The following is a 24,405-nucleotide window of genomic DNA, read 5'->3' on the forward strand; positions in this document are numbered from 1 at the left end:
AAAGAGAGATGAGTATCTCCACTGCAAAGTTTTAATTTCCTCTGCACAAGGGGGTAAAATTTAACAAACTGCTGGCAGATATTGCTAATAATTACTAGCATGTTGTATTGTGGCTTAGTCTCAGAAACAGACAGTGGCAAGGCTTGGGTTTGGTAAACAATCTGCTCAGGGCTAAAGTTACCATAGAATTTCTACAACAGTCATTAATTAACTAACAACCATGAACTTAGGATAACTGACAATAGCCCACAACATTCTCTGCCTTCTCTAACCTACTTCAACATGTAGTCTCTATCCCAGAAGTGAGCACTTAAATTGAATGGTTGTATTGGTCTCTCATTTTTTTCCTCTGTTCTCTTTTCAGCCAAACTTATAAAGGTTTCTGTGGTTAAGGACTCCATCGCTGGCTTCTTTAGTATGCCCTCTATTTCTGACACACAGACACTTCAGTAAGGGAACAAAGGGATTTCAAGGTTACCAAGGGAATTTTTAGTCCAACCACCTACTGAAAGCTTAAATCTCTTCTATAGACCAATCAACTCATTCAAGAGGGGGCTCATTAAAGAGTAATGCAGCACTCCCCTTGATTCTCTTTTTTTTTTTTTAACGCTTTATCTATAAGTAATCTCTACACCCAGTGTGGGGCTCAAACTCACGACCATGAGATCAAGAGTCACATGCTCCTCCTACTGAACAAGCCAGGCACCCCTCCCTTGATTTTATTTCTAAGTTCAAACACGAATGGTAACAGAAAAATGCTGATTTAAATCTGACAATCCCCTCCCCCCCCCGAAACACAAACCCAACAGAAAATTGAATTTTATTTTTTAAAAAAAAAATTTTTTTTTTTCAACGTTTATTTATTTTTGGGACAGAGAGAGACAGAGCATGAACGGGGGAGGGTCAGAGAGAGAGGGAGACACAGAATCGGAAACAAGCTCCAGGCTCTGAGCCATCAGTCCAGAGCCTGACGCGGGGCTCGAACTCATGGACCGCGAGATCGTGACCTGGCTGAAGTCGGACGCTTAACCGACTGCGCCACCCAGGCGCCCCAGAAAATTGAATTTTATAGAGGTTCAAAATATTCCCCAATTCTAGCTTCACTGTCACTGTGTCATCATAAATGTCTTGAATATTATTCCACCGCTAGATTATGTACCATATTCCAAGTATAATCAGTTATGCTGATCATAATAGAGAATAATTACATTAAGTATATTACACACATTTCCATTAAGACAGACAAAAGTTTGAAGTTTTCTTTTTCTTTTTTTTTTTTTTTTTTTTTTTTTTTTCAACGTTTATTTTATTTTTGGGACAGAGAGAGACAGAGCATGAACGGGGGAGGGGCAGAGAGAGAGGGAGACACAGAATCGGAAACAGGCTCCAGGCTCTGAGCCATCAGCCCAGAGCCCGATGCGGGGCTCGAACTCACAGACCGCGAGATCGTGACCTGGCTGAAGTCGGACGCTTAACCGACTGCGCCACCCAGGCGCCCCTGAAGTTTTCTTTTTTAAAAATATTAACATTAATGTATTTTGTGGGGCCAAGCTTCAAAGAAGAGAACATTAAAAAAATTTTTTTTTTAATGTTTATTATTTATTTTTGAGAGAGAGACAGAAAACAAGTGGGGGAGGATTAGAGAGAGAGGAAGACACAGAAGCCAAAGAAGGCTCTAGACTCTGAGCTGTCAGCACAGAGCCCAACGCAGGGCTCAAACCCATGAACCATGAGATCATGACCTGAGCCAAAGTTGGATGCTTAACTGACTGAGCCACCCAGTCACCCCCAAAAAGGAGAACATTAACTCCACAATCTCTGTATTTAGTTAATGCATGCTTTACTACTACCACAAAAATAATAGCAGTTACATTAATAAGTTAGTTGTTAAGAGCATAGGTTCTGGAATAAGACTATGTGGGTTCAAATTCAGATACTTTTGCTTGCTGACTGTGACATCTTAGGCAAATTATTTACCTTTATGTGCTTCAGTTTCCTTATATAGAAAATGGGACAACCATAGTACCTACCTCACAGGACTACTGTGAGAATAAAATTAGTTAATATAAGTGAAGTCTTTGGAACAGTGCCTGTCACATAGTAGTCACTCAAAAGTATAAGCTATTATTATTTTGATAATGATTGACCACAGTGGGGATCGCATGTGACATAGAATATAATATGGACTCCAGGTTTTAAATGGCTGTAAGCTGATGCATTTATAGTAGTACTAACTCACAGTTAAAATTTCTCAGGGTTAATAAAAATGTCTGCATAAATATGCACCAGAGCAACAGTGATGCCAATGTAATTAACAGCTGACAACTGAAGGGTGAGATGTCACAATTAATATTAATACTGGCCTGTTCAATAATTATAAAATTTTAGCCGGATATAAAAGTAAATGACTACCAAAATAATAGCCAGAGCGAAAGAAAGCCACTGGTGTTTCCTCTGTAGTAATCTATAACGTCAATGGATACTCAAACAATTATTTGGTATTTAGCACAATGTTTTATGCATTCTAAAAAGATCCCCCCACAAATCTTTAATAGCACATGGGAACTGAGTTTTAAATGATTATAAACACATACTAATGTATACAGAAGTGGCACACAAATATTCTGGTTCCACTTTTGTGGTCCCTTTTTTGGACTCATTTAACAATTGTTTCATTAACGTTTTGACTTAGGACTGTTCCTCCCATCTCTCACAATGAACCTTAATTCCAGCAAGGATAGCTAGCTGATGGGAGGATCAAATATTCTGGAGACAGAAGAGGACCAGGACATTAAGAATGAGGAAGGCTGCACTTACAGAGGAAAACCCAATGGAACTATTGTTTCAAAGGGCATTAATCACTTACCGCAAAAGCACACAACTGCCAAAAAAGATCATCCCACACATAGCAGAAAACACCAATACTGAGAAAAAATATGGCACTTACTTCAATGAGGAAGGCTGTAGCACTTACTTGATTAATTTCATTGGTTAGCTGAGATAAAATTGTGACGCCAATGATGCAGTATTCAACACTATCCTGGAAAAAAAAACAAAAACAAAAACATAAGGTAGAAGTTGGGATGTGCAGCTTGATTTCAGAAATGGCAGTGCACTCACAATTTTGAAATGGCACAATCCTGTGTTGCTATCAAAACTGCCTGGATAAGGTAGCAAGGAATTGCAGTTTAAAACTGCTGCTTTGCTAGGGCGCCTGGCTGACTCAGTTGGTTGAGTGTCTAGTGTCTGACTTCAGCTCAGGTCACGATCTCATGGTTTTTGAGTTTAAGCCCCGTGCTGGGCTCTGTGCTGACAGCTCAGAGCCTGCAGCCTGCTAGGGATGCTGTGTCTCCCTCTCTATGCCCCTCCCCTGCTCATGCCTCTGTCTCTCTCTTTCTCTGAAAAAGTAAATAAACATAAAATAAAATAAAATAAAATAAAATAAAATAAAATAAAATAAAATAAAACTATTGCTTTGCAGCACACAAAACCTAGCAGTCATGCAGGGAGACTGCTAAATCTGCCTTTATCAACATTGAGGCCTTTTGTACTTTAAAAATACTCGTATTACCTCATACCCATTATACAAAGAGAAACTGGCAAAATACATTTAAGATAAGTGACAAATGAATGCATAACATAATTTACAAAGAGACTACATACAATAAGAAAAAGACAAAGAACCAGATTTTTTAAATGTACATAAGATATAAAACAGGAAGTTCACAGAAAAAAATAGGTAGTAAATTAACAAATGAAAATTTTGTTTTGTCTCATTTATAACTCAAATGCTGAGATACTAATTCTTTTTAGCTATTAAATTGGAAAAATTAAAAAGCTGAGCTCCCAGGGTGAAGGTACGGGAGAAAGGCAGACACTCTTTAATTGCTGTAGGAAACAACTTTTTTTGAGGATAATTTGGAAGTATCTTTGATAGCCAAAAATGCACATAGCCCTTTGATTGTATAATTCCATGGCTAGGAATTCACTCTTCAAACACACTTACTCCAAATATGACAGGTATATATATTCTAGGATATTCATTCAAGTGTTTACATAACAGTCAAAATAGAAAACTAAACTAAATGCCCACCTATATAAGAAATTAGTTAACTAAATTATAGTATCTTAAGATTGGAACAGAGTTTGTCTGTGCTGACGTGTAAACATGCAAAGCTAAGGCATATTAAAGGTGAAAAAGACACAGAAGAGAATGTATAAGATAATACCACTTTGTGTAATGTTTAAATGTGTAATGTTTATTACATATGCGTATGCAAGCTGCTTCTCACATTCCTATTACATCAGATATATACATCTTACCTGTAAAAACCTTGTGACATCTGTGATTGCATTTCTGAAGACATAGTCATCCTTCTGACAGTCAAACCAGCCCAGTTTTGTGATCCTGGCATATAACTGAATAAGCGCTTGCGTCACAAAAGTCGCCAACTTTGGCCGAGTGGCAAGGTAGTTGAGCACATAGTTCCCTACAAAACAAAAAAAGTCACATAAAGCAAGCTCTGCCAGGGAAGGGCAAACATCTTTAAATATACGAAATGTCTGAGGAATGGTAAATTTAGACTATTTCCCCTAAACCTCCTGTAACTCTTGTTTTTGTTGTATTCCCTTAATTCTTAATACTACTGAGAAAATGGCCCTTTGAATTTAAGATTACTAGGCTTTCCAATTCAGGATTTTATAGTTGTCACAATGAAGACCCTGGAGTATGGCCGTTCTGAATGTACTTGAGCTTGAATGTACTGAGCTTGTCTGCACAGAATTCAAAATCCTTAACAATTGTTTTTTCTTAGTTATTAGTGGCAGTAAAGGCTGAACAAAACAGTCTGATGACAAAGGACAGGACTGTCCCCCTGATGACAAAAGGGAGGACTTACACTTACCTAGAAATAATTATATAAGGCCCCTAATTCTGGAAAAAAACTGGATTCTATATATTTTTTATGCTCAGCAATTTCAGAACATTATCAAACAAGCAATACGAATTTAACTATTATTAGCACATCATTAAACAAACTAATTTCTTGAAGGAAAAACCGATAATTCTCTACTTACGAATATCTATGCGTTGCTCCAATGGTAGAGGGTTGTTTGTGCGTGATACAAGCTTTGTAAGGCATGTAGCTGCCAGTAACTGGGAGTAAGAGGACTGTGAAAAGAGGGGGGAAAAGACTCAGAATTCAATTTTATTGAATTAGTCAGTCATGAGGCTTTTTATTTGGATATCTATGCTTAGATTCAAGAAAAATTAATCAGTTTTGCTATTTTCTTCATTTCTCTGCATTTTAGAGGGCCTCAGGAAAAATGAGTCCCACACACAGTACGTGTTCACTTAACTGATTTCAGTTACGAACAAGGCAGTATGAAGTGAATGGCCTGATCAAACTGAACCCAGTGCCACTTCTGCATCACTTAGAGGGGGTCACTTCAGAAAGATATTAAGAAGACAGATCTCTTATTTAAACTGAGAAATCTTCTGTCAAAAGCCTTGTTATAATGATGCTTCAAAAAGTTTCAACTCAAAATATTCCTGTAGTATACCATTAGAAAGTTAAAAAAAAAAAAAAGCAGCATTAGAGGAAGTCATTACATTAAGCTGTACAGTTAATCCTAAACTTTTATCTTCACAGCAGCATAACTAGCAATCAGATACAGCTTTCCAGAATGTATATGGTAGTTTTAAAGTAAATTTATAACAATTATTTATAAGAAAGAAAAATTATGCCCTGTGCAAGGGAATAGCATTATCATATTCTCGTATGTGGATTTTATGAATTTTAACCTTATGGAGAATCAAGAGTATTCTAACTGATCATAATGTATAAAAGGGAGCCGTGTACAAATTCTTCCATGTGGCTCTATTATAATAGTGTCCTATAACAGTGACAGACTCAGAACTATTAAAACAATTTAATTAAGGTTTAAGGATAATTTCCCACGACACTAAAAGTCCTTAAGACAGCAGGCTATCCATAGGCACTGCATAATGCCACCAGTTATAAAAAACTTTATGCTTAAGAAAAAAAAAAATCTATAAAAAAATCACTTGACATGTGACTTTTACTCAACAGCCCTGAACATGGGTTAACTGATTACAGCAGGTGTGTCAAATCACTAATAACGCAAGAGAGGTTACTCTAACTGCAGAATAGAGCATATAAATGTAACTATACATTATATAACATCTAAATGGTTTTCACACATAATTCCAATAAATCTGCTAGGTCACTCTAAGAAGTCAATAGAGATTAGAAGGAAGCATCCACTATAATTGTGTTTAGTATTGCACCAATTTATTCCAGCCTGTTTTACTTACTGACTGTCAACATGAGGATCCGGAGTTAACGATGTCAGATATGATAGGGTGGGGCCCCAGTGGGAGTCACCTGTAAGAGCTGGTTGTGCACCTCCCATAGCACAAATATACAAATCTAAGTGGGTCAATCCTAAGACTGAGTGACTGGAAAGCAATATACAAAACAGTACATGCAGAAGCAGAGCAGAGCACTCTACAACCTCTGACCCGGGTCTCTGTAACCTTCAGATATTTGCTGCTAGTCGGGATTCTGACTCTCGGTGCCCTTTTATGATACCCTGGTTGGATTCTTACCCTTCCCTTCCTAAGATCTCCATCTTGCCTAAAATGTTAACTTAATCAAATTATGTCTCATTAACAGCATTATATTGATCACCACACTGCCATTTTTAAGCTGGAAGGAGCTCTGATTCCCTTTTTAAAAACTGTAACTTCTTGTAGTTTTCGTTGTCAAGATCTTCCCCAACCCCTCTGAGGCAGTAAGCAGTGGCTCTGGTACAGAGGAGGAAGAACAGAGGTGACCAGGGAGCTTGTACGCTGTGTGACACGGGCTATGTGGGTAAGAAAGGTCTGTCTTCTTTGTAAAGGATATGAGGTGGTACTTAAGTGTGAGAAACAGGAAAAAAAAAAAGTCCCAGAAATTTGATTCAAGATGAAAAATGAGAGAACAAGATATATTTCAGTGAGATTTTCCTGATGGGGCTGTGTGTCCTTTTGTTGTCGACCAGGCAGCTGGCTATGGTGCTTTTTAAAGGTGAAATTAAGGAGGCAGAGGTACCTAGAAGAATTAAGGAACAAAACTTATCCCAGTCCACCCTTAAACTTAGAATGTATTTTCCTCAACCTTTCTGATCCTACAGGATTTTTCAAGCCTTACGTACACTTCCTCTTTCGAGGAGCAGCTGGCACTTGCTCAGGCAATCAGGGCTGTTGGTGAATTCAACCAAGGCTTTCTCTGCCTGCAGTCGAGTGGTTGTGTCTGTTGTTTCATAGAGCTGTTTGCACAGATTCTCGAGTTGGGCCAGGCTCTGGAAAAGATCAGTCAAGAAAGAAATCAGTCTATACACACAATGTACTGTCCTCAAAGCCACTAGACAAAGATAAGTAATAATCAATGGAGAGAGACTTGCTTTTCAACTCTGAGGAGAATCTGGGTGACCTTTATCTCATAATAACTATTTATAGCTTTTTAAAAATTTTATGCTTTAGAAGACAAAATGATAAAATACCTAAAATGTCTATCTATACTTTTTTAGTCATTGCCTTAAAGATCAATCACAAACAATACATTTTTCCTTGCAAATACTCATCCTCCTAAGCTTTTCCAAAAGGCTTTCAAATAAAAATTCAGAATTTACTTGCTCTCCCATCAATTTCAAAACTCAATACTAGAGGCATTCCTGTAAAATTAAGCACATAAACACACAATGTGTCACACACATCTTTATATAGTTTTAAATATTTTCCCTTTGCCTAGTAGTTATTAGCTTACAATTCTGTGTCTGAATAAATAAAGATGGACAACCTCTCTGGGAAAGCTTCAGAATGCATGTACGCACCTTCCTCCCTGGATCCCTCATGTTTAAAGGTCAGCAGACTCTCTTCTCCTGTTGTACTTTAAACTTGTGCTTCAGCTCCAAATTTAAAGTGGAAGGGTCAAAATACATTCAACCCTAGCATATGCTCAGATGGAGATAAGACGAGGGAAACGCCCCCAAACAAACCCTTCTCTCCAAATCTTGAAACAGTTCCAGGGAGGCAGGAAGGGGATGGGTGTGCGCTTCAGTCAAAACCCAAAGGGATGCAAGTCTACTTCCATTGAACGTGGAAGTGTTGAGAAGCAAAAAGGAAAGAAACCTGTAAGAGTGCACTTAACTGTCACCTCTCACTGACTGAAGAGGAGGGCAAACATCTGTTAGTCTTTAAAGAAATGGTTTGGACTTTAAGAAGAAATCTGAGCCTATTTTCTACAATAGCAAGCAAGATTTGGTTTAAAGAGTTTGAGGGATCCTACTATTAGAAATGACAATTCTGACAAGAACAGAAATAATAATAATAATAATAATAATAATAATACTAAGCAAACTGACCTGGGTAAATAGTCTAAGATTTATTACACAGGCAATCTGCTCAAGGCTTTTCACCATCAATTTATTTCATTATGGTGTTAACTTTATAAATCACAGCTTTTCCACTAAGCAGGAAAGCCCTTAGGGCAGAATACCTATTTTACTCAACCTGATTAAGAAATTTCAAACATTAACCTAAAGAAAACAAGAAAGACAAGTACTGACACTCTTAAGATCAGGGGTCTTGCTTCCGAGAGCACAACAAACACAACTGCTACTCCAAAACAAAACAAACCAGCCACCCTTCAAAACATCTTGGGACTCTGATTAGCCTTATATTTAATTTGTCCCTCTCTGACCTCCAGGAACTTAAAAGCACAGACAAAACTGCACTTGCAAAGTCAGATCTCGATGAAGTTCCTCCATAAGTACCTGATTTTTTCACAAGCTTATAAACACAAAGAATAAAGTATAAGACTAATTAATTACATATAGTCCATAAACACATGTGAAAGCAATATGGTTGCAATATTGGCCCACAACCCTACTGACAAATATATTAGTTTAATTTTAAATTTTTATTTATTTTTGAGAGACAGTGAGCAGAGAGGGAGAGAGAGAATCCCAAGCAGGCTCAGTGCATCAGTGCAGAGCCCAACATGGGGCTCCATCCCATGAATCACACGAATCACGAGAAGATGACCTGAGCTGAAATCAAGAATCTGATGCTTAACTGGCTGAACCACCCAGGTGCCCCAAATCAGTTTAATTTTAAATCCCCAAGTTCACAAGATTTTGTTTCAGCCCCCCCCCCCCCAATGAAATGATTCATTTAGGGGCGCCTGGGGTGGCTCAGTCAGTTGGGCATCTGACTTCGGCTCAGGTCATGATCTTGTGGTCTGTGAGTTCAAGCCCCATGTCAGGCTCTGTGCTGACAGCTCAGAGCCTGGAGCCTGCTTCAGATTCTGTGTCTCCCTCTCTCTCTGCCCCTCCCCCACTCATGTTCTATCTCTTGCTCTAAAATAAATAAACATTAAAAAAAAATAAAATAGAATAAAACGATTCATTTAAAAAGGGAAAATTTATTTTAGAAACAGGTAACACAGAAACCATCAGCAGCCTCATAAGTCCACAGCCACCACACACTTGGAGCTTTCCAAAATCCTGAACAGGATACTCCCTAAATAGTCATGCTGCTTAAGGTATAATGACTCTCCTTAAAGTCTGATCAAGCAGTTCTGGTAGCTCCCCCAGTGCATCTCTTGTTTATGTTTACTATAACAAAGTTGTTCACATGACAATGGCTAGGCATCTGTCACGGGTAGTTCCTTATTGCTAAAAACCTACATGCAGGTTATGGTGGGCCTTCTTGGTTGTTGTTTTGTTTTGATCTGCTTTAATTCAGGAGACAAAAACATACTGCAGGGTAAGTCTGTTAATGAGTTCTCAGCTCAGGAAACAAGTCTGTTTAAAAACCAAAAAAGTAATTTGACCATTTACACAAACAGTTTGAAGAACTATAGCTCTATTTCTGGGTCTCCAGAAGAACAAATGGGAAACAATTTTGTTTTCCCAATTAGTGAAAACATCTAAAACCCACAGGGTTAAGAGTCATTTTATTTGGGCTAACCCATTTTACCCATGGAAGGAGAGGAGAATGAGACATTTATCTTTATGCTCTTTTGGATCCTAATGTTTCCAAAGCAAATCTAAGTCTTTTGAATCACCTTTTCTGGGACCCTGAATAAAACAATTTATCCTGCAATTATCTGATCAGCTATTAAATTTCACATTTAGGATAGCAACAACACATCACAGCATTTTTTCCCTCTGCACAGTAACAGCTGTATTAAACCTTCTCCCACCCACCAGCTTTACTGAGGACATCTATTACATGACGCCAGTTCAGTCAAAGAAAAGCCTCCAGAGAAGAATGCCTATTTTCTATTCCTGAGTTTGCCAAATGTATAATCCACAAAGAAACTTCCATCTGGTCCCATTGGAACAGAAAAGCAAACATGGGTGAAATACTTCACAAGACTGGAAGGGTTCTTCCACTAGCAAAGTACTAGAAACGTGAGGCAAACTCCCAAACCTAGACCACATGGTTAAGATGAAGGTACTGAAAGAATATATCTTCATTAATATTTAGCAACAGTATTATTTTATATAGCCTTTCAAACTTGAATAGAGAAAATGCAGCTCATTTATTCTCACTTTTTAAAAGTTTATTTGGAGAGGGAGAGCATGAGCAGGGGAGGGGCAGAGAGAGAGGGAGAAAGAGAATCCCAAGCAGGCTCCACACTACCACTGTAGAGCCTGACATGAGGTCCGAACTCACAAACTGTGAGATCACGACCTGAGCTGAAGCCAAGAGTGGACACTTACCCGCCTGGGCCACCCAGGTGCCTGTTATTCTCATTTCAAAAGAAGGTGCAATCAATTGAGACTAGAACGCTCAGAATATAATGATTTACCTGAAGAGTTTCCTTTAGATTAGAGGAAAGTGAAGACTGTACATCAGATACAAAGCAGAATACCTTGGAACTTATTTAATTTGTAAAATATTGCTTTTTATAAAGCCTAACAGTATATACTTTTAAATTTAAGTCTCACTGCTTAAAAAGAATTCACTTGGAGATATTTCCAGAGACTAGGATAACTCACTTTTAGGAAGGATTTGATGACATTCCCAATAGTGCTGAGTACTGAACTAGAAAACAAACATAACCCTTGGATGACTAGTCAGATTTCCAGGTTTTCTGCAGAGCACATTCTTAATCTGACAGCCACCAGTATCACTTGAAATGATGAGAAACTACCATTTTATTACAAAGTGTGAAGTACAGGCTCAATCCAGTGAATTTCTCATAAAAAACAGTAGATTCACCAATTCAGCATCTGGATTCTGATTAGGATGTCTTAAATATATTTTAAAAAGCTGCTGAAAAAAAAAAATCAAGCCACTTTGAACTGCTCATAAACTACATTAATTTAGATCTTCTTTAGTTGGAATTTTTCTGCGTACTAGGAAAACACTGTGCTAAGTAAATTAAAAATGCATACTGAAGGGCACCTGGGTGGCTCAGTCGGTTGAGCGTCTTCGGCTCAGGTCGGGATCTGAGGTCAAGCCCACGGTTTGACCGTTCAAGCCCCAGGTCAGGCTCTGGGCTGACAGCTGGGAGCCTGGAGCCTGCTTTGGATTCTGTTGTCTCTGTCTCTCTCTGCCCCTCCCCTGCTCGCGCTCTCAAAAATGAATAAATATTTTAAAAAATGCGTACTAGGGGCGCCTGGGTGGCGCAGTCGGTTAAGCGTCCGACTTCAGCCAGGTCACGATCTCGCGGTCCGTGAGTTTGAGCCCCGCGTCGGGCTCTGGGCTGATGGCTCGGAGCCTGGAGCCTGTTTCTGATTCTGTGTCTCCCTCTCTCTCTGCCCCTCCCCCGTTCATGCTCTGTCTCTCTCTGTCCCAAAAATAAATAAACGTTGAAAAAAAAAAAAATTTTAAAAATGCGTACTGAAACTGCTAGGTGAACCATTTTAAGCATCTATAAGTAAGGTTAATAAAATTGATATACTAATTTATTATTTATTGTTTCAATAAGTCATTCTTATTATCAATAATGATTACCCAATTATCACAGATATCTTTTAAACTCCTAAAGATGCAGTAACATGTAGTTGTTAGGTTAAAAAGCAAGTGACAAAGCTGTATGTAGGGTATATCATTTGTGATATATGTTAGCAAATTCACAGAAGGAAATCTGGATGAATACAAATCAACCAATGATCTGGAATATGAGATTATGGGAAACTGTCAATTTCTATGTTATGTATTTCTGTAACTTTTGAAGTTTTGACTATGACCATGTATTACTTGTAAGCAGGCACCCCCCTCCCCAACAACTATATAAATATTTTTTAAAGGGGCAAATTTGAGCTACATTCTTTCTAAATTAACTCTTCTAATTAGGAACATATTACTAATTAACAGCTGATTCTGTTTACCATCAGAATTCATAAAACCAACTAAAAAAACCAAAAAGGCAAATGGCTATTCCAAAAATGAAATTTTTAAAAAGTATGTCTCTATTTATTACTTTTATTTTACTTTCTTACCAAGAAATGCTGTAAGTTCAAATGCTGGTAGTTTAAAATTTTTTTTTTTTTCAACGTTTATTTATTTTTGGGACAGAGAGAGACAGAGCATGAACGGGGGAGGGTCAGAGAGAGAGGGAGACACAGAATCGGAAACAGGCTCCAGGCTCTGAGCCATCAGCCCAGAGCCCAACGCGGGGCTCGAACTCACGGACCGCGAGATCGTGACCTGGCTGAAGTCGGACGCTTAACCGACTGCGCCACCCAGGCGCCCCATCAAATGCTGGTAGTTTAAATGGCCTAAAAAATTCCACACAAAGTTTCCTCTTGTTTATAAAGTTATCTAGAAGGCAATCTTGTGGGCCAAAGCCATTCTGGTTTTACACATATATCAGCAGATCTCTAAGATGTTATACATTGCAGTGGAGTCAATGGAGGGAAAGGAGCTAGCTTGAACGAGAATGTTTATATATGCAAACTACTTATTTTTAAAAGTTAAAAAGGGGTGTCTGGGTGGCTCAGTTGGTTAAGCATTTGACTACAGCCCAGGTCATGATTTCAGGGTTCGGTTCATGAGTTCGAGCCCTACATCGGGCTCTCTGCTGTCAGCACAGAACCCATTTTGGATTCTCTACCTCCCACCCTCTCGGCCCCTCCCCCACTGGTTCTTGCTCTCAAAATAAATAAATAAACTTTATGTAAAAAAAAGTTAAAGAAAAAAGTTTACAAAGTCAGTGCACTTTACAAGATATCCAAATGGCCAATAAGCAAAAGAAATGGTGCTCAATCTCAATTATCAGGAAATGTGAATTCAAACCACATGAGACATCCATCAGAATGATTTATAATGGAAGAGCCAAGATCTAGCATTGGTTAGGATGTGAAACAAGAACTCATACACAGTTGTGAAGTCTGAACTAGTTCAAACATACTGGCAAATTGTCCACTATCTATTAAAGCTCAAAATATGTATACTCTATACTCTATGACCTAGCTATTCTACTCCTGTGTATATAATTAACAGAGATGTGTGCTAAATTCACCTCAGACAAAACAAAAAAAACCATGTAAAAGAATGTTCATGGCAGCACTAAATGTAATCACTCCTAAATGGAAAGCCAAATGTCCATCAACAATAGTATAAATATTTCATTTCTTAATCTGGGTTCTGGTTACACAGGCACGTTCATTTTGAGAAAATCCACTGAACTGTGTAATTTGTATAATTTTCTGTATGTGTGTTCTACTTCAATGAGAAGCTTTAAAACAAAGATGAATGAATGCCACAGTTTTCCCATAATTTTCCAGGTATTTACTCTCATCTATTTCTTTCTGGTATTAATGGAACAGAAATTTATCATAACCGAAGGCTACACTTTAGATTAGAATGCTGTACTTTTATACCAATTCATGCTTTTAGAACCGTAACTTCCATCATTTTCTCAAGAAATAAATAAGCTAAGGGGCGCCTGGGTGGCTGAGTCGGCTAAGCGTCCGACTTCAGCTCAGGTTGTGATATCGCGGTCCATGAGTTCGAGCCCCGCGTCGGGCTCTGTGCTGACCGCTCAGAGCCTGGAGCCTGTTTCGGATTCTGTGTCTCCCTCTCTCTCTGACCCTCCCCCCGTTCATGCTCTGTCTCTGTCTCAAAAATAAATAAACGGTAAAAAAAAAAAAAAAAAAAAAAGAAAGAAATAAGCTAAGACTTCTGGATGCATCTGGGGGACATTCTATGTCTGAGAGTACTAAGAGAGTACTAAGTACTAAGTTTTACTGAGTAAAACTTTGGTTGCAGATGCTGTGTAATGTCTACTGCTGTGAAAAAAGATAAAATATGAATTTCCAGCAAGTGATAATACTACGTCAGAGGCTTGCAGGCATTAGATAAGGACAGCAAGTCTGCTAACATATGAGACTGCAAAATTCTACTTAGCCTCAAAATACTAATCAATTTGAACCTGTAATAAACATGGAAGATCTCTGCACTGTGGGTAACAGGCAGCCAAAACACATGTAAACAAGCTATTTCAAGAAGTAAACATACAGATTAACTGTGCTTGGTCACTTAATGGTTTATTGACTTATAAACTTGACTCAAGCATTTTCATTTAGCCTGTCAGTAAACTCTGGTTTTGGTTCCTTCTCATAGTCACTCACTGTGCACAGGAATGCAAGTTGCAGAGTAAGCTGAATCCTCTTAAGTACAGGTCTCAAACTGCTGGTGGCCTCAAACCGGCCCATGGACATGTTTGCTTTTTGTCTTACAGTGTGGTTTTAAAGTTTGACATAGTTGCCAATATTTCATAATAATATCTGTTTTTCGAGCTTCCAATGAAAAATTCAAGGATCTGATAACACTGGGCCTGCATTTTCAAGTGTCACTAATCAGATGACATTTGTCTCAGGCAGGCTCTCTTTCCTTCACCAAGGTGCCTGAGTGTCTTTGAGTGCCTCCTCCCCCTGCTCTAATGTAGATTTGTCTCATATCAGTGGCTCAGTACAGGATGTCAAGGTTAAAAAGTAGTGAGCATATATGGCAGTTGATTTTGGCTTAACTCTGGTTACTCTTTGCTGAATCTGGTTAAAACAATCTTTTGAGTACAAGGAACGACATAAAACTTAGAGAAGTTAGATTGAGAGTTTAAGCAATTTGGATAATGGCCTTCGTAATTAACTGTGTGGGCAAGTTAATCTCCTGAAGCTTCAGTCTGCTCATGTGTAAAATAGGTGGATTTTATTATATTATTTTAAAAAGACACTCCCAGTTCTAAAATTCTGTGATTGTAATATACTATTCTTCCTCTTTTAGTTATATAAGTAAATCAGATTTAAAAGTAAGCGAATATTAAAATTAATTTAATCATGAAAACAGGGCAAATTATCTTAAAGAGAGAATTACACTTAAAAAAATCAATCTGGTAACACTCCTGCACATCCCTCTCATGACAGCATGGGAGCTTTACTCAGAAACCACTTCAATGACCTAGCAGAACAAGGATCCTTTTGGAGGGGAGGTTCAGTACAGTGTAATGATTAAGACCTTAGATGCCAGACAAAACCCCACTCCTCTATTTACTATACATAGCTATTTACTAGCTATGGGAGTATGAATAAGTTACTCAGATCTTTCAAATTAGTTTTCATTTCTTTTAAATAGAAATATTTACTTCACAAGGCTGTAAAAGTCAGTAAATTAACTGTTAATGACTGAGTTTATTACTGGCTATTATCAATTATACTAGCTACTAAAAACAATGGGGGCACCTGGCTGGCTCAGACAGTAGAGCATGTGACTCTTGATTTTGGGGTTGTAAGTTCAACCCTCATGTTGGGTGTAGAGATTACTTAAAAATAAATAAGAACATTTTAAAAGTGCATGCACAGGGATGCCTGGGTGGCTCAGTCAGTTAAGTGTCTGACTCTTGATTCTGGCTTAGGTCATGATCTCACAGTTGATGAGATGGAGTGCTGTGTCGGGCTCTGTGCCGGCAGCACAAAGCATGCATGGGATTCTCTCTCTCTCTCTGCCCCCAGCTCATTCTCTCTCTCTTTCAAAATAAATAAACATTAAAAAAATAAAAGCTCATGCATAAATGCATATAAAAACTGCACTATTTCTTCTAGAGGAGTCATAAATGCCTTTCCCAGTAAGAGTAACTAGGGTGTTGGCAATAAGTGCTGATTTGTGGATTCCTTATCTGTGAATTTGTCCACTTGCTAAAATTTATTTGTAATCCCAAAGTCAATACTTGTGGCAATTTTGCGGTCATTCACGGACATACACAGAATTGTGAAAAATGTGAGTCACTTGACACAGCATCCTTTTTGTGATTTATTTATTTTTTGCTTTTTATGTGCTTTTACAGTTTTGTGCTTTTTGTTATTTATTTTTGCCATTTATTTTTCTTTTGAGAAAAGTATTTTATTATTTACAATTTTTGAAATGTTTATTTATTTGAGAAACAGTGAGAGAGTGCGTGAGCATGCAAGAGGGGGAGGGCAGAGAATTCCAAGCAGGCTCTGCGCTGCCAGCATACAGCCTGGTGTGGGGCTTGATCTGGCAAGCTATGAGGTCATAAACTGAGCCAAAACCAAGAGTCTGACTGAGCTACCAAGGTGCCCCTATTATTTAAAAATTTTTAATTAAAGTATAGGTAACATATTTGATTTTCTTCTTTAAAATGGCTCTCAAGCATAGTGCTAAAGTGCGGTCTAATGTTCCTAAGCCCAAGAAGGCTGTGTGAAAATGCATGTTAGATAAGCTTACTCAGACATATTAAATATGGTGTCTTTAAACAGAAAGAGAAAAAACAAAACAAACTAGAAACATTAATAAAACGAGGTTATAGGTTGATTGGCTGATGAAAATATTGTGACCAGAGGTCAGCAGAAACCTAACACTGTATATCCTCTGGGAGCAATGTTCCAATATTTGCGAATTCAGTGTTCTTGGTGACTCTGACAATAGAACCACCATGAATAATGAGGACCAACGGTATTTCTGGCACATTAGGTAGTAATCAGTACATGTTTCCCCATAGAAAGAAAACTATATTGTCACTGTTATAGGCATTTGTATCAAACAGAGACATTTCTTAATTTACATAGCTTCCATATTAATGTCTATAAAACTTGAATTCTTGCACAGTTGACTCAAATGTTTGCTGAAACTGCCTTTATATTATTTATGCATTGTGATTTTAGTTAATGAGCAGTAATGAACACACTTGATGGAAAAGACGATAGTGTGCATAAGTGTCTGGCACATAATCGGAGCTTCATAAAAATGTCTTGTATTAATGGTTAAGCCTAATTTTTAAAAGCTTCTAAAGGGACTTTGGGTTAAAATGGCAGATTGATCATACATCTAATTTTGTTCCATCCCAAAGCCCAACTAAAACAACACTACTGGGGTCTTAGTATTTTTGATAAGTTAGATTCCAGACACTCTCACTCACCCCATGCCTCTAAATGACTGACCCTCTCTCTCTGGAATGGAAGACAGCAAGCCAGTCAAAAGCGTATCTGAGGATATGGGCACCATGTAGCTAAGACGTCAATTATACAGCCACAAGGACACAGAATGCTATGGAATCTTCCTCTCCTGGGTTTCTTCAACCCAGAAATGTCAGCATCCAGACAGTACTCTCTAGGCAGGAATTGGGAAGATTTTCCCCAAGAAAGGCAATACTTAAAGACAAATGATATAGGGATTACCCAACAAATGGCACAGTCAGATCCTCCCCGTGATGCTTCAAGCAAACAAGCCTCACTCCCACACTCAGAATTTCCAATTATCTTTGTAGTCTCTTAATTTTGATTATGAGCAAATAACCAAAAATTACTAGAAACCTAAAGGTGGCCTTTAACATGGACGACAGTATTTAAAACAAGACAATAGGCCCAAAATGCAGTCGTTTATGCTAAGTCCCATGTCACCAAACTGAGACTTAATTACAGGTTGACTCTCCCAGGAATGGAATCTTAAACCAGTCAATCAGGAAATCATCTGATCACTAGTTAGGTAATCTGACTGATAGACCCCTGCCATCCCCTAAAGGAAAGTAACTTTGCAATAACCAATCCACTTTTTTGGCCTACTATGACTTCCTTGTTCCCACTTCCTTCTTACCTCTAAGTCTTTTATTTTGTGCAGCAACTGGGAGCTCCTTTCTGTCTTCTAGATTGGATGCTGCTCAATTTGAACTAATTTTTGCCCAAATAAACTCTTGCAAGTTTTAAGATGCCTCAGTTTATCTTTTAACAGCAGTGATCTAAACAAGCAAACAAAAAGCCAATAGAACAAATGGAAGCTGTGCAGGGAGAAGGAAACTTGAAGAAAAAGAAAAAAAAGAGATGGGGGCGGGGGGTAGAAAAAATATTAAGCTCACCAAAGAGATAAGAAAATATATTGCAACTATGGAATAAAAACAGGATGCTCTAAAAAAGAAACATTCAAAGAGCATAAAAAGAGATCTCAGAAATTAAAAATATGATAGCAGAGAAAATATTCTATCAGAGGGTTGGAAAATTAAGTTAAAGTCTCTTAGAAAGTAGAATAAAAGGACAGAGATGGAAAATAAGAGAGACAGATAAAATCAGAGACCAGGTTCTGGAGGTCCAACATCCAAGTAACAGGAGTGGATAGTAAAGGAGAGAAAATTATCAACAAAATAATTCAAGTTAAGTTAACTTCTTAGAACATCAGCTGCCAGAAGGAAAGGGCCTACCAAATGCCCAGCATCACAGGTGAAAATCAAGCCAAGGCACATTGCTGTGAAGCTTCAGAAACCTGAGGTCGAAAAGAAGATTCTACAAGCTGCCCAGGGGGTGAGGGGGATAGGAGTCGGTGGGTCAAAAAATGAAAACAAAAACAAAACCCAAGCCAGGTCACATACAAATCATCAGGAATCAGATGGCTCTGGGTATCACAAAAGCAACACTAGAAACAAGCCAACAGAACAACATCTGCAAGATTCCGAAGGGAAACGATCAACACAGAACCTCAAACCTACCCCAAACAAATAATCAAGGGTGAGGGTGGAACAAAGTTATTTCAAACATGTAAGCCCCAACAACCTATCACGGGTGCTTCTATGGAAAGAAAGTGCTTCATATCAAAATAAGACTAATCCCATATATAAAGGTAAGCATGGAATGCAGAAAATGGGAACTCCCAAAGCTGCAGAGACATCAAAGAAATCCCTGGAGGGATGGGGAAGGGAGATCCTAGGATAACTGTGCTATCCATCCAAGAAACCAGGCCTTATTCAAGCATAGTGGCTCAAGGAACACATCTTCTTCAAGAAGGCATCACTAAGATCCCTTGAGAATACCTGGGTAAGGATTCTTATGCTAAGATTTCACCTTAATCCACATTGAAGTGGAAAAGCCCTCCACTGACAAAGTAACAACTCTCTATTAAACTTAGGAAAGTTTTTCTATACAGCTATGTAATCATTTTAAACTAACATTCTAAGAACAAACGCAGTTGTGCAACATTAAAGGATGGCTTTGAAATTAATACTGCATTGTATGGTTACTCACAGCATTTAAAAAATCTGTAATAGGCTTTAGGCATAAACATTTTGCACCCTATGATTTATAAATGGAGTTACGATAAGAAAAAAAAAAGGAACAATATACTTGGTTTTTGCCACCTTCAATTTCTTTATACATAAAGTTGTTTGTCTCTCAAATGCCTTTTATGGAACTTGATTCTGTCATGCTGACAGTATTGAAAGACCAAAACAATGTACTTTGCTATGAAAATGGCTAAGAGAGTAGACTATGTAGGCCAAGCAGATCACCTTACGAAGGGAAGCCAACACCCCAGCCATGTGGGATCCCAAATCTGCAGTATAAAACAACATACCTTTGAATTAGCTTTTTTGCTATATTACCATCTCCCTAAAACCTCTCTCTCTTTTTTTTTTTTCCCAGTGGGCTCTATGCCCAATGTGGTGCCTGAACACACAACCCCCTAGATCAAGAGTTGCCAACCAGGCACCTCTCAAACCTCATTAAAAAAAAAAAAAAATCTTTTTTTAAAGTTTATTTATTTTGAGAGAGAGAGAGCGAGCCAGGGGAGGGGCAGAGAGGGAGTGAGGGAGAGAAAACCCCAAGCAGGCTCCATACTGACCGCGCAGAGCCTGATGCAGGGCTCAAACCCCCATATCGTGAGATCATGACCTGAGCTGAAATCAAGAGTCAGATGCTTAACTGATTGAACCACCCAAACACCCCTAAATTTTTTTTTTTTTTTTAATTTTAGAGAGAGCGAGCCTGAGTGGGGGAGAGTTAGAGGGAGGGATAGAGAATCCCAAGCAGGCTCCACACTCAGTATGGAGACTGACATGGGCCTTGATCCCATGACCCTGGGATCATGACCTGAGCCAACATCAAGAGTCAGATGCTCAACCGACCGAACCACCTAGGCGCCCCTAAAACCTCATTTTTAAGAGCACATCTACACAGGGAGAACAATCCTATAATAGTTCAGTACTCTTGTTCAGAGTGTTAAACCACGTCTCTAACAATTTAAGTTGGAATAATAATGTCTCCTGATATCATCAGATTTTTTCCTTATAAATTTAATAATGATTTTTACCATATAGCAAGCATGGTCAAACAAGATAGCCTGTTGGTTAAAGGAGCGAAACTATGAAAGTTGTACAGAATTTCACTTTAGTCCTGGTTTCCAAGAGTGATTTGTTTTTGAGTTCTTTATTAAGTTATACCATAGAAGCATGCCGTTTGGCCAGTGTACATTTATTATTTTAGTTTTGTGTTCTTTTTAAAAATGTTTTATTTATTTTTTGAGAGAAAGAGAGAGCACGAGAGGATAGGGGAGGGGCAGAAAGAGAGGAACAGAGGATCTGAAGTGGACTTTGCGCTGATAAGCTGACAGCAGTGAGCCTGACCTGGGGCTCTAACCCATGAACTGCAAGATCATGACCTGAACTGACGTCAGATCTCAGCCAACTGAGCCACCCAGGTGCCTCTAGTTTTGTGTTCTTAATATCAATCTGGTATAAGATTCAAACTTTAGAGTACTGGGAATATATTGTACAGAATCATTTAAAAATATTAAAAGTGGGGTGCCTGGCTGGCTTTGTAGGTAGAATATATGACTCTTGATCTTGGGGTTGTGAGTTCAAGACCCATGTTGGATACAGCCTACTAAAAAAATAAGTAAAAAACAAAACATAAAAATAAAAAAAAATATTAAAAGTGCCATTTAAACACTGATGGTAGGGGCACCTGCTGGCTCAGTCAGTTAAGTGTCTCTTGATCGCAACTCAGGTCACGATCTCACAGTTTGTGCATTTGAGCCCTGAGTCAGGCTCCGTGCTGACAGTGTGGAGCCTGCTTGGAATTCACTCTCTCTGTCCCTCCCCCTGCTCTCTCTAAATAAATAAACTTACAAAAACTTGTAATTCTCTCTCTCTGCTGCTCCTTCCCCGGCTCTCTAAATAATCTTATAAAAACTTGGAATTCTCTCTGCTCCTCTGCCCGCTCTCTCTCTAAATAAATAAACTTATTTAAAAAAAAAAAAAAACACGCTGAATTGTATATAATAAAGCAAAGAAAGGGATCAAACACAGAATCACCAATTATCTTAGGCCACCAGGTCACTAAACTTTATTTGTTTACTGTAAAACATTACAATGACTAAATAAAAAGTGATTTTAGATTAAAGCATTTACATTTAGTTTTCTTAACAGGCTATCCAAATAAATGTGACTGGCCTGGTATTCAGGGAACTTCAGGAGTCTTAGGGCTTTCCCCCTTCTTTTTATGTTGCTAGTTTTTAGAATTTCCATGGCTAAGAGGAACTGCATTTACAGACAGAATCTATTTTGCTTAAAAGAATGAAACAGACTGGGAAGTTATCTTTGCAAAACATATATCTGAGAAGACTGGTATCCAAAATATACAAAGAATTCTTAAAACTTGACAATAACAGCCCAATTAAAAATTTGGCAAAAGACCTGAACAGACACCTCACCAAGAAGATATACAGATGGCAAATAAGCATATGAAACGATGCTCCACATTATATGTTATCAGGGAAATGCAAATTAAAACAACAATGACAAACTGCTACATATCTATTAGAATGGCTAAAATCCAAACCACTGAAAACCCCAAAGGCTGGCAAGGATGTAGAGCAATGGGAACTCGCGTTCATGTAGAGCAATGGGAACTCGCGTTCATTGCTGGTGGGAATGCAAAATGGTACAGCCTCTTTGGAAGGAAGTTTGGCAGTTTCCTATAATACTAAACATACTCTTACCATACAATCCAGAAATTGCACTCCTTGGTATTTACCCAAAGGAGTTGAAAACTTATGTCTACACAAAAACCTGTACGTGAGAAGTGCCAACACTTGGAAGCAACTGAGATGTCCTTCAATAGGTGAAAGGATAAATAAACTGTGGTACATCTAGACAGTAGAACATTATTCAGGGATAAAAAGAAATGAGCTTTCATGCTACAAAAAGACATGGAAGAACCTAAATGCATATTACTATGTGAAAGAAGCCAATCTGAAAGGGCTACATCTGTACCATACCAAGTAGATGACATTCAGAAAAAGGCAAAACTATAGAAACAGTAAAAAGAGCAGTTGCAGCCAAGAGTTTGGGGGGTAGAGAGGGACGAAGAATACGGGGAGCCCAGGGAATATTAGAGTGCAAAACTACCCTGTATGATACAGTAATGATGGATGCATGTCACTGTATGTTTGTGAAAACCTATAGAATGTACAACACAGTGGACTTTAATCATTATGTATCAGTACTGACTCATCAATTGTAATGCAAGGTGTTAATAAGATAAACCGTGTAGGAAAGGATAAGAAGGTATGTGGGAACCACTTTCCCCTCAATTGTTCTGTAAACCTAAAAATACTCTACAAAGTATGTTAAAATATACAGTCTATTAAAAATAAATCTAATTTGACAGTTTAAAAAGTGCTACTTTCCCTCCTCAAATTTTATTTTATTTTATTTTTTTTTAATTTTTTTTTTTTTTAAAAATTTTTTTTTCCAACGTTTATTTATTTTTGGGACAGAGAGAGACAGAGCATGAACGGGGGAGGGGCAGAGAGAGAGGGAGACACAGAATCGGAAACAGGCTCCAGGCTCTGAGCCATCAGCCCAGAGCCTGACGCGGGGCTCGAACTCACGGACCGCGAGATCGTGACCTGGCTGAAGTCGGACGCTTAACCGACTGCGCCACCCAGGCGCCCCTCAAATTTTATTTTAATATTGTCTGGTTTACTAACCAATGTTCTGTAATAAAACATGACATTTTATATCCTAGCTTTCACCCTCTTCATCTGACAGAGCAATAAAATGGTTAAAATTCTCTAGTTTAATACACAGACATTACAACACCACTATTCATGTTCAACGACAATGTAGTTGACAGCTCTAAATTAATTTATTAATTAAAAAAAATTTTTAATTTTTTATTATTTTTTTTAGGGAGAGAGCTGGGGAGAAGGGCAGAGGGAGAGGGAGAGAGAGAGAGAGAGAGAGAGAGGGAGAGAATCTTAAGCAGGCTCTAAACTCAGTGTAGAGCCTGATGTGGGGCTCAATTCCATGACATTGGGATCATGAGCTGAGTTGAAATCAAGAGTTGGATGCTCAACATACTAAGCCAACCAGGCGCCCCTAAAAATATTTTTTTTAGGTAAGCTCTATATTCAACATGGGGCTCAGACTCATGACCCCTATATCAAGAGTCACATGCTCTACCAACTGTGCCAGTCAGGCACCCCTCTACAGATCTAAATTAGAATCCATACTGTACCTATCTGTAAAAAAATATTCTCTGCTAGAGGATCTATGTAGGAAAACTCTTTAAAAGTTAGATTTATAAGATCATTTCAAAGGAATGTTCACTTAAAATCACTTACTGTGGGGCGCCTAGGGTGGCTCAGTCAGTTAAGTGGCTGACTTCGGCTAAGGTCATGAACTCATGGTTTGTGAGTTTGAGCCCTGCATCGGGGCACTGCACAATCAGTGCCTGCTTGGGATTCTCCCTCTCTGCCCCTACCCCACTTGTGTGCACACTTACTTTCCTTTATTACCCCCTACCACCCAAATATTATATACATATAGAAAAGATCAGCAAAATATATCTTGGTTTGTCTTATGGGTCTTCTATTTTCTATAGCATTTTCTGTCCTCCTTTCAAAATTCTGAATACAATTCTGGTACATTTCAACAACTGAAAATATTTTCTCTGTAAATTTCTGCAGCTTAATCACCCATTTGTCTCAGTTTTTAAAAAACCAAAACAATACTCGCTTCACCTGAACAACCAAGGTTATTGTAAATTTTCACGGATTTGTCACATGCAAACAACAAAATGTGCAACTAAAAAAAAAAAGTA

At 38.3% G+C, this 24,405-nt stretch overlaps 1 protein-coding gene across 2 annotated transcripts in view; it reads right to left on the minus strand.

The window, feature by feature from the left end:
• The window catches only part of XPO7 (exportin 7), a 40,819-nt gene extending 32,887 nt beyond the window's left edge, over positions 1-7,932 (minus strand). The window contains exons 1-5 of one of the 2 annotated variants that reach the window (XM_045457944.1): positions 7,897-7,932; positions 7,219-7,365; positions 5,077-5,170; positions 4,324-4,490; positions 2,975-3,040 (exon numbers count right to left, since the gene is read on the minus strand). In XM_045457944.1, the coding sequence (XP_045313900.1) occupies positions 2,975-3,040; positions 4,324-4,490; positions 5,077-5,170; positions 7,219-7,365; positions 7,897-7,917 (495 nt within the window). In that variant the 5' untranslated portion in view covers positions 7,918-7,932. Of the gene's footprint in view, positions 1-2,947; positions 3,041-4,323; positions 4,491-5,076; positions 5,171-7,218; positions 7,366-7,896 lie in introns of both variants that reach the window. The other variant, XM_045457932.1, reaches the window with a different exon arrangement.
• Between the last annotated feature and the right edge of the window lie 16,473 nt (positions 7,933-24,405).

The sequence above is a fragment of the Leopardus geoffroyi genome, chromosome B1 (assembly GCF_018350155.1).
Source record: "Leopardus geoffroyi isolate Oge1 chromosome B1, O.geoffroyi_Oge1_pat1.0, whole genome shotgun sequence".
Classification (NCBI taxonomy): domain Eukaryota; kingdom Metazoa; phylum Chordata; class Mammalia; order Carnivora; family Felidae; genus Leopardus; species Leopardus geoffroyi.